Source organism: Microtus oregoni, unplaced genomic scaffold (assembly GCF_018167655.1).
Source record: "Microtus oregoni isolate MIOR12 unplaced genomic scaffold, Mior012 000041F_ref0000270, whole genome shotgun sequence".
Classification (NCBI taxonomy): domain Eukaryota; kingdom Metazoa; phylum Chordata; class Mammalia; order Rodentia; family Cricetidae; genus Microtus; species Microtus oregoni.
This window is the reverse complement of record NW_024543208.1, coordinates 11,155,033-11,170,442: the sequence shown is the minus strand read 5'-3', so window position 1 is coordinate 11,170,442 and position 15,410 is coordinate 11,155,033. Positions and strand designations below refer to the sequence as shown.

The 15,410-nt window shown below is 35.8% G+C and overlaps 1 protein-coding gene across 1 annotated transcript; it reads right to left on the bottom strand.

Moving 5' to 3' along the window:
• Positions 1-3,614: 3,614 nt before the first annotated feature.
• LOC121433794 (complex I intermediate-associated protein 30, mitochondrial-like) lies at positions 3,615-14,292 on the bottom strand. The gene is made up of 3 exons (XM_041632363.1): positions 14,229-14,292; positions 4,299-4,361; positions 3,615-4,132 (listed from the first exon to the last, which is right to left on the bottom strand). The coding sequence occupies exons 1-3, from the start codon at positions 14,290-14,292 to the stop codon at positions 3,630-3,632; spliced, it is 630 nt and encodes a 209-aa protein (XP_041488297.1). The 3' UTR covers positions 3,615-3,629.
• Positions 14,293-15,410: the final 1,118 nt, after the last annotated feature.

Here is a 15,410-nt window from a genome sequence, read left to right as displayed (position 1 = left end):
CAAGCCTACATATGGCCAAAGAGAGTTTATGTGTAATCCCTACAATTTTCCTTTATTTCTTCTTTATTTTGTACTCTCTTTGGCTGAAGTTGATTACACTGGAATCATTAACTCAAGCAAAATAGAAATGTCCCAGTGGGGAATCATCCCAGCCCAGGCCCCAGGGAGGAAAACCACAACAGCTCCTCTCTCAATCTCCAATGACTGTTTCTAATTAATGAATGGTGATAAGGTTTTTAGAGTTTCTTCCCACTTCAGTACACCATCAGCTCCTTGAATGGGGAATAGAGGTGCATAAAATCAACCGAACAGATGAAAGCAATTGCTCTCCTGTTATAACCTGCAACAAAATTAGATTAGCCTGTGTTCTGTTAGTTATCAAGAGAGAGCCTAAGGGTATTTGGACTGGTCAAAATGTAATACCCCGAAGTAAAGGCCTAAGAAACAACCTTAGAACTAGATGTTCTGAGAGCTCTAGTTTCTCTGCCACCCATCCTGTTTTCTTTCTGAATGTAAACCATAGAGTCTAGAGACTGGAATTATTCTTTTTAATGTGATTCACAGGAAGCACTTCTTCATCTCACTAAAGGTGAGGTAAAACCCTAATACATAACCTTGCATTTCCTCCTCCCTCTGTGTTTGACATGGTCATAATAAATGATTTGACCTGCAGGTGCAGCAGCCAGGAGGATTAAAAGAGAGCAGACAGAAAAGATCAGATAACCAAAATGGTTAAATTCTATGGGGAATAGCAGCAGGGAACAGCAGTCCAGCACCTGGGTTATAAACTCTAAGGCTCTGTAACAGGCAGTGACTGAGGGATGCAGGGAAAACCTTGTGGCCTGGTATATTTTGATATTATAATCTAAAATTTGAAATCTAATCTATTGTCTTCTCTTTCATTTCTTCCTCCTGTTGAGAATGTTCTCTTTCACCTGATCCCACTGCTTTCATAGCTCCCTATGAATCTATATACACATACATAAAAATAGGGACATATATTCATATATTACATATATGTTGCATATGAATATATACAATATATTTATGTATTTTATAACATAATATATGAAATTAATATATATGTCACTAATGAATAAAAAGCTATGTGTTCTTTCCATTTCAGGGTAGGTTTCATAATTTCATTTTTATTTGCAGTTAAACTTCTATTGTTATATATGGTATATTTTCATTATTTATTGGTAGACATTTTGTTCTACTTCTTAGATATTGTTAATTACATAACAATAAAGTTGAATATGCAGGTACATGTATGATAAGACATAAAAACTTTGAATTCATTTCCTGGGGAGGTACAATACTGTTGTATTGTTCATTTTTAAGTTTTATGTACATTTTGCTCCAACAGTTTAAGTTCCTTCTAGCTCAGTGGTTCTCAATCTTCCTGATTAAGTGATACTTTAACACATGTAAAAATGTGTTTAATACATGTATTAAAACTTTGCTATACATTTAATACATTCCTCATGTTGTGGTGATCCCCAACCAAAAAATCACTTTTGTTACTATTTAATAACTGTAATTTGCTTCTGTTATGGATCCTAATATGAATAGTTTTGCAGATAGAGGTTTGCCAAAAGTGTTGCAACCTGCGACTTGAGTGTCCTATGTTTTTTACTGGCAAATTTGAAGTTTCAAAGTTTTATATTAATGCCTGATAAACTTGAATTTTTGGAAAGGAGAAGAGAGATATTGATTGAATTTCATTTCTCTACACGTGAATATCTAGTTTCGCCAAATATTTTGTTAAAGAGGTTGACTTTTTTTCCACCAACTTCTTTTTTTTGACATTTGTTCAACATAGGTAGCTAGAGCTATGTACATATATACTCCTCTATTCCATGATTTATATATTTGCTGAATCATTCTATCTGTTTCTTAGATGCTCTAGTGAAGCTTAAAATAAGATATTGTGATTCCTCCTACATTAATCTTTGTGATTAGTATTGACTTGATATTCACGGACCTTTGGCATTTCCATCTACAATGAATGTTGAGATTGATTTCTTCTAGTTCTCTGAGAGATGTCTTTGCATGTTTGATTAGATCTGATTAGATAGTACATATCTGATATGTATGTAGATTTTTGTTTGTTTTGAAATAACCATTTTCAGAGTGCTAATTCTACCAATTTATGTATACAGAAAATCTTTCCATCTTCTAGTATCCTGTTCTATTTATTTCTTTATTGTGTCAAAATATTTTCAAGATTATTTTACTTTTATTTGTGAGTATGTGTGCAGACATGTGAGAGCATATAACTTATGATATAGAAAGGTTTTGGAATCCATGGACCTGGAGATAAAGGTGTTTATGTCACTGTTAATGTAGGTACTAGGAACCACATTCTGGTCTTCTGAGAAATCAGCAAGCACTGTAATCTACAGAGCCATCTCTCCATCCCCTTAAAATTGTGATTTTAGATATTTTACATTTATCAAGTAGGGCTAATGATCTAAATTTTAATTTACAGTGTACCCACTTAAGACATGGAAAGTGCCTGGCATACAGTTGGTGTTTTGAAGCTCCTCCCTTTCAGAGCTTTAAAACATCACAATTATAATACTTCAACTATATTATTGGGGAAAAAACACGATAGTCATTCTAACGGCTAAAATACAATGGAAAGATCCATGGCAGAACAAATCAGATAAAGGAGAAAAAATTTTATAGCCCAGAAGAAAAGCACAATTTGCATATATACTGTTATCCCTAGTCTGATGTTAATTCTTTTATTGTTATTTGTCCTACCACTTCTTCTGTGATGACAATTAGTAGCAGTGACAAAATGCTTGGCATGAGCTCTCTGCACTGCCGAGACTTAATATGTGCATTCATTTGTTTACCAAACAATCCTTTTAAACTTCTTTTATAAAATGAGAATTAGACTTGAGGAATGAATTCAATCATGAGCTGAAAGTTAAGAAAGCCAAGATATGAAACAAGATGTACAAAACCCAAGATCCATGGCTGAAATTGCTCTATTGCTTTCTCCTGGATCACCTGTCTGTCATCTTGTCTTTTTCTCTATGACCTTATTCTTTCCCTGAACATCACGACTTGAGCTTTAAAGCTGAATGGATTACTGCAAAAAAGGAGAAGAAATGAGTAAAAATTAATTTAGATTTTTAATTGAGCTGTAGTTAGGCTACAGAATGTTTTAAATATGCTTGAGGCAAGATTTTAGGGATATGGCTGCCAATACAAGTGACATTTTCTATTATTCTCTGTAATCTCTAAAATGAATTTAAGAAGCATGAAAAATATTTCATGACAATTTAAAAAATGAAGACATTGACAAGTAAACTAATTAGTTCCATCACACAGTAACCAATAATTTAATCAGTGGCAGTTTATATTATTATTATTGCTATGTATTATTATTATTTTCAGCAAAGTATAGTGACAGTAGCTGGACTTTACCTATGATTCTCACTTTAATTAGGTGATCATTCAATTAAGTGTAGGCTGCTTGGTTTAAAGATGAATGTATGGGAAGAAAATTGCTGATATTCACCTCAGAAAATTAAACCCATTTTTTTTTAAACAAAACATATGTGTTCATTTACAGAAAAGCAAGCTGTTATAGTTCATGCTACAACCAAACACTAGAAAACTGACTTCCAGGTCTCGCCTACCCTTCGAACCCTGGATAGCATGGCACAGTAGCCACTCTGGCTACTGTCTCCATCCTGAGGGGCCTCAGAGCTCAGAGTTCCAAAGAGCAGAGCACTCTGGTTGTTCTTGGCCATCTTCAAGAATATCTCACTCCTGCCTCCGATTGTCTTATCAGAAGTCACCATCCACTTCTCCAAATCTTCTTTCTCACGAAACTGCCAGACAACCTGGGCTTGCTCCATTAGGACCTCTCGTAGTGGGCGGCCTTCAGGGCCTATCCAGTGAGCCGCAATTTCATTCTTCAGGCGCCTGAGGTGCTCCACTGCTTCCTCTCTGATCGCTTTATCAAAACTGTGCTCGGATGCCTTGTCAGGGGAAGTGATATCCACAGCAACGTATTTGTGGTGGTCCTCTTGTAAAACCTCTTCAGACTTCTGCTGGGAGACTCTGTCAGCAGAAGCCACCGGTTTCTGAAGATGACTGGAAGAATAGTCTACGGAGAGAATACCCATGCAAGGCAGCCCTTGGCTTCAGGAAGTTTCTATGAATATAAGTACCAGCCAGTAATTTGTGAATGGAAGCCATTGTAAGGCAAAAATCAAAATGTAAAAATTTTCGTGGGCTGAGAAAATAAGCTTCAGCGACTGGCCCAATTCCACCTGCCAGGCTTCTCTCGGCTTCCCAGACCCTGACGTTCCCAGAGGTGAGAAGAGTCAGCTCACCTTCTCAGACCCCGCACGGGCTTCCGCTCAGTCCGTCTATTTTGCCCCTTAAACCCATTTTTAAAATAATCTTGAATATTCAAAATCAGTATCTAATGACATGTTCCTCACTGAGGCTAATATACCTCAAGCATAGGCGAAGACATATTTACTCCTTATGATAACTGGAATATATATGGAATATATATTGTATATATGTATGATAGTTTGTGTCTTCAATGCCTAACAACTGGGAGAATTTGGCACTAATCAATTTTTTTCTTATTTACTAATATCATTTTGCTTTCACCTCAAATAAGATTTAAAATAAAACATTTGGCAATCCACATTAGCTACATCGAGCCAGTCTCATGTTGGTTCTACTGCAGTTTGATAATTTACAGACTCAATGGGCTGAATGGGTCTTGGCAAGCTTATTAAATTCAGTAGTTCTGAGACTTGGCTGAATATCAAAATTTAATAGATATCTATAAAAATACAGATTCCTGGGCACAAAGTCTTACTGATACATCCTTTAGGATCCAGACAAGTGGGACCTAGAATAGTTAATCTTCACAAAACCTCCCAAATGTCTCCTACTATTGCCGGAGGTTTGAAATCACTACTTTAATTATCTCACCCCAGCCAAAACACTATAAGCAGTTTGTTTCCATGTGTATTGCTGCATAATAAACTGCCAGCAAATCCTGCAGTGAAGCACAGTAGCCATTTCATTTACATGCCCATTTTATCCAATTGTCCATTCATTTATTTCAGTGAAGACTAACATGAGGTCCATCCCTGTCATTCACCACTTAAATTCTCAGACTTCTTACAGGTAAATGGTCAGGATATGGTGTGATTAACTTTAGAATCAAATGGCAAGAAGGGATTCTCTAAAACCTGGGAGTTTTGAGAAGTTTGCTATTAACAATGTTTTCTTTTTGTAAATCCCTCATATCAAGGTCATGAGCTTTCATTTATTGCCCTGTTTGCTTTACTCCTAAAGTTATTGATGTCCCTTAAATTTGATGCTGCCTCTAAAGCAAGGAGTTTATCAAATTTAGTTAATGTTCATAGTTCTAAAGATCATCATTTATTCTAGCCAAATATCATAAAGAAAAAGTTGTGTACCATTGAAACATTCCTTCATTTATAACTCATCAAAATTTCTCATTCACTAACAAAAATCACAAAAGTTTCCTGTGTTCTGTACTTTGTATTAGCTTGACCATCTATTTTCTTCTTTTTTTAAAACCACATCATATCCATTACATCTTATTTCCTCCTCTCAAATCCTCCATCTACCTATAGCCTTTCTGGCTCTGGATTTCTTTCCTGTCATGTATATTCTTCAGAAACTCAGCTCAGCCTTCAGTTTTAGCTTTCCATCTCCTCTGAGCCATCTCTCTGACCTTCCTGGTTCATATTCTCATTTCTAATTAGTGCCATTTTATTTTTCTCTCCAGCATATATTCTTTGGATTAGTAGTTGGAATCAATTGTGATATTGTTTAAGCCTTCATTGTCTAGGTTCTGAAACCTAAGTGAACATGTCTTTCCTTAGGGCAAGCAGTTGTATCTCTTGTCAAAGGTAGAATCCTAGACTCTTCGTAGAGAAGCTATCACTAAAAATCTATATGTATTTGAGAAGTTTGGCATTGCATATTTTCAATGGACAGTTTCAGTTCAAACCAGAAGAGCAGATAGTCTGCCATTCTATAATATATAAAAACCCAGCATTATTTCATCATCTGAATTAGATTCACCTTATTGAAAGCTGCCACTCTGCATGTTTATTCTTTACCTCTTCCTTTTTTCTTTCTTTTTCTATTCTGTTTTTCTTTTTTGGGGGAAATGAGTATAGACCGTAGTACCCTGAATGGATGGATAATGTTGTTTAAAAACCCTGAGATAATGAATAAAACACTAGTGACTGCCAAAGATAAGGTAATGGACATCTACAAAAACTAGAGTATGTGTTGGACACGGCAGGCCCTATGTACTCTGAATTCACTTAGGCTGTGATTGCATGTAAATTATATGTACATGATCAAGACAGTCAAAATCAGCATGGATGGAGAAATGGCCCAAGAAATATTTGCCTTATCGAAAGAGCCATTTGTAGTTGATGAATGTTGTAAAAAGAAGACTGTTTTCTTCAGAGATGGAACCACCAAAATGCTATCTGTTGTCCAGTAGATAGCACTATAGATATTTAATACTGGCAGCACTGAGTGAATGCATTGAACATTTTAAAAGAGCACGTGAGTTTGGGAAAGAAAAGAGGATGGTGGGCTTAAGGAGAAAAATAGAAGGGAGGGAATTAGGACTATATTTGAGTAAAACACATCATGTGCCGATAGAAATTTTCAAACAATAATATAACTTTCAAGGCTACAATGAAAAACACAACAAAATCCTAGCATTCTGTGAAAAATTTTTCTCTAATTTGTTATCTGGGAGTTCACATAGCCCCTCAAACAATTCAGACTGTTGCCATGGCTCTTGATTGCTTGATGAAACTAGAAAATAAGATCCTATTACTGAAGACACCAAATGTGTTAGTTGCAGTACATAAGAAAAACATGTTGGAACTGGCCTATAAACTTCCCCCTTCTGATTAGCTTTCTTGGTGTTAGCAGGTACTAAAATATTTCTGTAAAAGAACAGTCATAGATGAATGACCAGTGGTGGACCTTATATTTCACAATACTGACCTTCTAGTCAGGGAGTTTCCTATGGTTCAAGAGTCACATGAGTATCATGAGCGATACTAATCACTTTTGTAGTGGGTTTCAGGTCCACCCAAAAGAAGGAATTAATGACTAGTATTGTAATGATTATCTTATCAACAGTCCATATAAACCTGGACAAATCAAAGTACCTTAGGAAGAAACCTACTATGGTATTTTTGCAAAACAGAAATATTGGTAAACTGCTTTTTAAATATTTATATTTATACTCATAGATTAGTACTAGGCTCTCACTTGATCAGAGAAATTGCTTTCAGCACTTGAATTGGTAAATATAGATTTATACCTTGTCAAAGCACTGAGAATAATTAATGATTTATGATTCATCTCTAAACAGGACATCTATCACACACACACACACACACACACACACACACACACACACATAAACACACACATAAACACACACATCATAGTGTCAAGGAATATTGTAGAAGAGAGATGAAAAAAGCTTGTCAGAGTTGGGGGATGCAATAAAGTGCTGAAAAACTTATGGCATGGCTATTGTACTCATGAATGAACAGAAAGTGTGGGAACCTGAACGAAACATATATAAAAGTCCTATCATCAGAATAGCATGCACACAGAAGCATGAAGCATTAGCCCTAGACGAGGGTCTATTGACAGTGATTGCTGAGGAAAGGCAGAGATTTTTTTTTTTTTTTTTTTTTTTTTTTTTTTTTTTTTTTTTTTTGGTTTTTTTGAGACAGGGTTTCTCTGTGGCTTTTGAGCCTGTCCTGGCACTAGCTCTTGTAGACCAGGCTGGTCTCGAACTCACAGAGATCCACCTGCCTCTGCCTCCCGAGTGCTGGGATTAAAGGCGTGCGCCACCACCGCCCGGCTAAAGGCAGAGATTTTTTTCTAAGGTGGGTATTCACTGATAAGTTGCCTATGGTGTGGTAAATCACCTATCCATGTACATATAAGAAAATGTAATTAGACACAGGGGACATAAACAATAAAGATATGAAAGTATGTCAGCAGTTTACAGGAAAGAAGAATATAAGAAGCAATATGGTGGAGTTATAATAAAAATATGTTACAAATATATATAAAATTGAGAGAGAATAAATAAAAGTCCTTAAAATGGAATTAGAACCACATTTAGTCACAGTGGTGTTTAAAGAGTCTATCATCATTTGCTTATTAACCAGAGTCATCCTTCACCCAACATCAAGCTATATATTTTTAAATACTGAAACCAGTTGTGGGGAGAGAAACTGAGTGTCTCTCTTAATAACACTTTTGATCTGAACAGAAAAGTCACCACAGCAATTGGAATAGACAATTCTGAGAAAATGTATCATTATTTCCTTATTTGTTTACAACCTGCCTTTAGTCATATGAAGTACCAAGCCTGGAAGCACTTAGAACGTTTTTAACCTTTTCATATCGATGTTTCTAGTACTCTAAACTTGAGGAATGGCAATGTGGAAACAACACTGAGGAAAACTGTGGGCTGTAGTAATTATTTCAATCTCCTCTATGGTCTTGGAAATGTCATAGCACAGATTTGAGCCCAAGTTCTCTCCTCAATAAAGTAGAGATAAAAGCTAACCTATAGAGTTATTGCGACAATCAACATGCAAACATAATATTTTGTGAGCTATATTTTATAATTCCGTAGAAGTATTCAAACCTGAAGGGGTCGTATAGAGAGGGAGGGCTTCAGAAGGACTTACTGTTACACTAATTGTGCAAAGTATTTCTGCTAAAAAAGCAGCAATGAAACACATTAGCCCCAAGTTCAGGCTGTAGCTTAATTGTAGAATCATTGTTCAGCATGTGTAAGGGCTTGGTTGTGGAAAAGTGGAAAACAACCTTTTTTCCTCTCTTTTTAATTTATTTTTTTTGTATGCACAGCTTCCTAGTTCCATAGCTCTGCTAGCCTTAGAATTTTATCTTTCAAAACTCCAGTCACACTATGCTTTTCCTTAATAATGTTTTTTTCTACAGAATATTATAAACATCTCCTGATAACTTCTGTTTCTTTAAAACAATCTTGCTCATTTTCAAAGATCTTATAAACCTCTGATAATGTTTACTTCTATAATTTTTTTATCATTCTAACTAATGTCTTTACTTAGGGACAATCTGATTGGCAAAAATTATATATCCATAAATATGACTTGAAGATACCTGGCCATTTCTACATGACACTTAACAAAAAGACAAAGAATTTTAAAAGCAATAGAAGACTAGCAATAAATGTAGAAATTATTCACAGTACACAATACAGAGAAATGCAAATACTATATTAATATGTAAAATGCTTTTGAAAATCTATAAGAGAAAAGACAAATGACCTAATATAAAAATGGGGGGGGGAGTTGAACAATCACTCTGCTTAAAGAATCATTCAAATGGCCAACAAACATAAAAAACCGTACCCTCTATTATGTAATTAAGAAAATGCAAATTAAGCTTAATAGGTTGCTGTTTGTTTCTTGTCAGAAAAAAATCAGAACTTTAAAATAGTCAGTGTTTGAATGACTAAGGGAACCAGTTTGACTTAACTATGAGACTGAGGTCCCAAGAGGTCAGTTTTATTCTGTCACAGCTTACAAAAATCTCATGCTTTAAATGATTGCTCTGTTTCTTGTATACAGATTTATTACATACTCATATTTTTGTAACTATATTTTAGCTTTGTGTCTGACAGAAAATAATCATATATACACACATATACATATATATATACATATATATAGGCATATAATTATGTATATATGTGTATTAAAAAACACTGCTGTCTACAAGAGCTAGTTCCAGGACAGGAACCAAAAAGCTACAGAGAAACCCTGTCTTGAAAAATCAAAAAAAAAACAAAAAAAAAACAAAAAACAAAACAATGCTGTTTATATTACATATTTCACTGTGCACTGGGTTATTTGAGAAAACGCCTAAAATAGCATACCATTTCCCATTCTAGGTTCAAAACTAATTGAAGAAAGGGGAAAGGCATAAGTAGTAGACAAATACACTTTCAAATATCAATAAGGACACTCATAGACAGCATAGTTGTTATCTGCAGGAAAACTGGGTTGCTTGGGTAACCTCTAGGAACCTTTGGTCCATACAAGGGAGATCTTGTTCTTTCTGGAGTATACACTGAAAGAAAGAAGTATACACTATATACCTCTTGTGCTAACCCTTTGAAAAGCGCCCAAAGCAATAAGCTTAGATATATAAGTGTGGGCAAGTTTGTCAAAATCTTTCAGACTTAAATTCAACTTATTTCAAAGTGCTTGACATATGCCAGAAGGAAAGAATGGAAGGCTACTATAGTCCTTTTTCTTCCTCTCTCTATGAAACGTAGAAATATCAGAATGTGAGTCACAGGTATTTCTCCCCCACATCACACAAATCGCTCCACTGGGATAAAACCGGACTCGCTGAACATAGTGGACAATGAGGACTACTGAGAACTCAAGAACAATGGCAAATGGTTTTTTGATCCTACTGCACGTACTGGCTTTGTGGGAGCCTAGGCAGTTTGGATGCTCACCTTACTAGACCTGGATGGAGGTGGGTGATCCTTGGACTTCCCACAGGGCAGGGAACCCTGATTGCTCTTTGGGCTGACGAGGGATGGGGACTTGTTTGGGGCGGAGGGGGGGAATGGGAGGCGGTGGCGGGGAAGAGACAGAAATCTTTAATAAATAAATAAATAACAAAAAAACACAACTACAAGAATCTTTTTATTTAAAAATTTCTTTTTTCATATTACAAACCAACCACAGTTATTTCCCCCTCCTCTCCTCCTGCTACCTCTAACCTTCTCCCAACCCAAACCCCAGTCTACTCCCATGGAAAGTCTAGGAAGTCTGGATTAATAAGTTGGGGTAACACAAACCCCTCCCCCATGTAACACAGGTGAACAAGGTGTCCATCCATAGGGAATGGGCTCCAAAAAGTCAGTTCTTGCTCTAGGGATAAATCCCGGTCTCACTACTGCCCAAGCAGACTGCCCAAGCCATTGAACTATCCTCCCACATTTACACGTTCGGTCCTAAGTAGGTTTCCTAGCCATTAGTTCAGAGTCAGTGAGCTCCCACTATCTTGGGTCAGCTGTATCTGTGGGATTCCCCATCATAATCTTGACATTTTTGCTAATATAATACCTTTTCCCTCTCTTTGATTTTACTCCTTGTACTTTGGAAGCTCGGCCTAGTACTTCGCTATTGATCTTTGCATCTGCCTCCATCAGTTACTAGATGAAAGTTCTATGATGACAGTTAGGATGGTCATCTCTGATTATAGGGGAAGGCTAGTTCAAGGGTTCTCTCCACTATTGCTAGGAGTCTTAGATGGGATCATCCTTGTGGATTCCTGGAAGTTTCCCTAGCTCCAGATTTCCGCATAACCCTGTAATGTCTCCCTTTATCATGATAGCTCTTTTGTTCCTCTCTCTCTTTTTCCTTACCTCAATTAACTATCCTGTTTCTTCATGTTCTCCTCCCCACTTCAATCCTCCCTCCCTTCTACTCTCCCAATTACTCTGGAGATCTTAGCCAAGAATTATTGCTACATATAAATTGTAAAATGAACTCCTTATATGCTTCCATTTTGTTATATTGAATTAGTTCATAGATATATTTGAATAAATTTCTTTGGAATGATGATAAACCTTCTACAAATTGATTGTATTTGTGGAAAGAATCAGACCAAGTATTGGGGCAACTGTTGCTATTCCTGAATCATCCTATAAATTCAGATTTGTTTTTGTGATGTACATAGAGCATTTTCATGATGATGCAATAAAAACAACTTAGAACATTTATATGAAATTGGTGTTACATTTTATAATGAAGCTTATGTTATTTTAACATTTGCTTCAACTCTCCTTTTCTCTTTCCTTTCGGTTCATTTTCCAGACATGAACCCTGAATGATACAAGTATTAGTAATACAGCATTACAGCTAAGTTAACTAGTCATAGAGTAGACAGTCCTCATTAATTTTGCTCGTAAATAAGCTGTCTGTGAAATCATTCTCCCATGACACTGCTAGCAAAGAGAGTGCAGGACCATTTCTCAGAAATAACAGTGTGATAGCTCTCAACAGCTTAAACAGACTCAATGAAATTGATTGTTCAGCTTTAGAAATTTATTCTAAAAAATCGTCATATATATGAATAGATAGTTACCTTTTAGAGTTCTTGTTAGAATATTTTTTACTCAAAAGTTCATTGTTAATGCTGTAAATGTTAGGAAATTGGTAATATCAGGCATGAAATAATCCAAAGATGGAAATATTTTAGTCATTAGAATAATAAAGATAAATGGACAAAGACAATAAGATGAGGCTCTTGATATTTATCTAGGAGAAAACCTAAAAGTAAAAAAAAAACTATATAAATTATAAATCTATTTTGTAATCAAAATCAAAATAAGAAAAGAACTACAACATACATTGTAACATTATTAGCAGTTTTCATTATTTCAGATGATGGTTGAGTTTTCATTTTATTTTATTTCTTGACACAGCTTTATTGTCTTAAATATTCCCAATAAATATACTGCTCAAGTCCTAGGACAAATCTAAACCTTTAATATTAAAATACAGAGCATAAGAATAATAGCAGCTTTCACATCTAGCTAAGGAGTTTTCTACCCAATGAAATTGTATTTCTCTCCTTTTTTTTTAATGTCTTCCTCCCTGGAGTGTCCAACTATATGTATTTAGACTATCATATCTGAGTTATGATTCTGTATTATATTTTATTGATTGTGTTCTATTTTTGACTCCTGCCTCAGGCTTAAATGCTTTCATGGCAGGGAACATGTCTCAACAGCAATGGTACCATTCTTACTTCCAAAAATAGAAGAAAAGAAAAAAAATCCCAGACCCATTAAATTTTGACTTGAATGGAATTACCTCTATTGGTCCATAATGGTAACTTTAGGACCATTTAATGACTTAGAAGGGAAAAGTGCTTGCTTCCAAACCTAATGGCCTGTTTTTGATTTCTGGAACCTGCAAAATGGATGCAGGTTCTTGCTTCAGATGGGACTCTGACTTCCTAGCCTACATCACGGTAGGTTCCGTTCTCACACCAGATACAGATAGATGGATAGATAGATAGATAGATAGATAGATAGATAGATAGATAGATGATAGACAGATAGGTAAAATGTAATAGAATAAGCAGTAATCTTTTAAAGTTTTTATAAGAAAGTCATTTACATAGGTTATGCCAGACATTGAATATATCATTGAAACATTACCTTGGAGAATTACTTTGCTCATGATCTAATCCTACTTGAGTAGACATGTGTGTAGGTAATTAAGAGTCGCCTGTTTTCAGAACAAGACAGTACATCCTAGGTGGTGTGGGAGTTTTTTTCTGTCTATGTGTTGCTTTTATTCATTAATAAATAAAGAAACTGTTTTGGGCCTATAGCAGAGCTATAAGGGAGCAGAGCTAGGGGGCAGTGAAACTAAACTGAATGCTGAGAGAAGGAAGTTGGAGTCAGAGAGAAGCCATGGAGTTGCTGGTGATAGATGCTGGGAACTTTATTTGGTAAGCCACAGCCACGTAGTGATATGTAGATTAATAGAAATGGGTTAAATTAATATGTAAGAGTTAGACAACAAGAAGACAGAGCTAATAGGCCAAGCAGTGATTTAAATAATATGTTTTCTGTGTGATTATTTTGGGTCTAAGCAAGCAGGGAGGCTGAAAAGAACAAATGGCCTCTTCCAACACCCAGGCAGATCAGTTGAACAGCGGCAGTTGATGTGCGTAGTAAAACTCAGAGGTTCAAAGATAGGAAGAGAGATGCACAAGAAATCTCAGCACCTAGGAGTTGGAATAGGAAGCGTTATGCATTACAGAGTACCCAACACTTACCAGGAGATTCTAGGTCAGTCCTGGAGGCACATTAAAATCTGGTATCAAGTATATGCATATTGAATTCATAGGCCCATAAAATGTGTTCAACCTGGTGAAAGTTCTGAGGGCTCCATCAATCCAACACTTACACAAGTCTGGAGTTATGAATAAAGAGCTTGACAATCTAACACCAGTTCTCATTCTTGCCTGTTTAAGGAATAAATGCTGTATGATAAGTCTTGGCAGTTTTGTATCTCTCCAGGACTTGTTAAATTTCTCTCTCACTCTTCTCTTACCTCCTGAAATCTTAAGCGCAGATGCTTTATGTTCTGGCTTGTAAACGAAGCCTGTTATTATCATTGAGATAGTGTTTTTATGGCATAAATAATGAGCTCAAACGGGGGAAGCGGCATTGGCTGGAATTACTGCTTGAGCTGAGATGGAAATAATCAATATGGCCTCACTTACAAATCTCATCTGCATGTCAACTCCATCCTGCTGGCTGTCTCCCTACAGATTCATTTCACTGGAGGCCCAATAAAACATGTGGGTGGCATTGATCTGTTTTATTCATAGCCAGAGATAGAAATGCATCATTTGAAATTAATAGGAGGGCTTGTGTTTATAGCTCAACCCAGAATGAGTAGCTTGCAATGCAGACCATTAAGTGAGGTCTTATCCACTCAGAGGAAGAAGTGACCCTGGAGAGGAGGGATCGAGAAATTGTGTTCTAAATTCTCTGTGATATCATGGCTGTAGTTGCTCAGCCTGGTTTAGGGTTTTGTAACTAAACTATTATTCTTCCTGAGTAGAACAATTCTTTAATCAGGCAAATAAAGCGTGATTTTAAAGATTTCTAATGCTTTTTAAAAGTCTCGCCTTTTTGTTTTAAACCAGCACAAAATGAATACTCTAAATTTCACCCATATAATGTGAAGGAAACTTAGAAATTATCGACAATACCAACCTGTTCATACTAAGCGTATTCCTTTTTGTATATAGTGGTCAGTTAAATTGAATATACCAGATAGAGAAATTTAACACCAGATATGGGAACTAACACAGTATAACTTTTAAAAGACTCACTGCTTCAGTGACTTGCTTTGTTCAAATAGGATATACCCTAAGTTACTACCAATGCCAACTACGCATCAGAATTTGATTCCATGAATAGATTAATTTATCTATTATGCCAAATCATAAATGTTCTCATCACTTTTTAATATAAACACGCACAAAGGACAAAACTTATAAATAATAACACTTGTGAGACTTTCACATCTAAACTATATAACAACTACATATCAGTGGGTCTTAAAAGAATCAAAATACAGACATTGAGAAGTAGAAATAAGGTGGTCAAAAATAAGCAATTGTGGAATTGTGAAGACATGAGAAAATGAAAAGAAATTAAAGTGAATTTGAAGAGAGTCAATAACAAATATCCATGAGTAATTAAGTGTGTGTGTAGAGAAGCA

What these genes read in the sequence shown, in the direction of transcription:
- LOC121433794 (XM_041632363.1), bottom strand. Translation starts at nt 14,292, where the DNA reads ATGATAATAACAGGCTTCGTTTACAAGCCAGAACATAAAGCATCTGCG. An exon ending in TGCGCTTAAGATTTCAGGAG is followed by an intron (nt 4,362 to 14,228) that starts GTAAGAGAAGAG and finishes GGGTCTGAGAAG; the next exon opens with GTGAGCTGACTCTTCTCACC. An exon ending in AGCCGAGAGAAGCCTGGCAG is followed by an intron (nt 4,133 to 4,298) that starts GTGGAATTGGGC and finishes TTCTCTCCGTAG; the next exon opens with ACTATTCTTCCAGTCATCTT.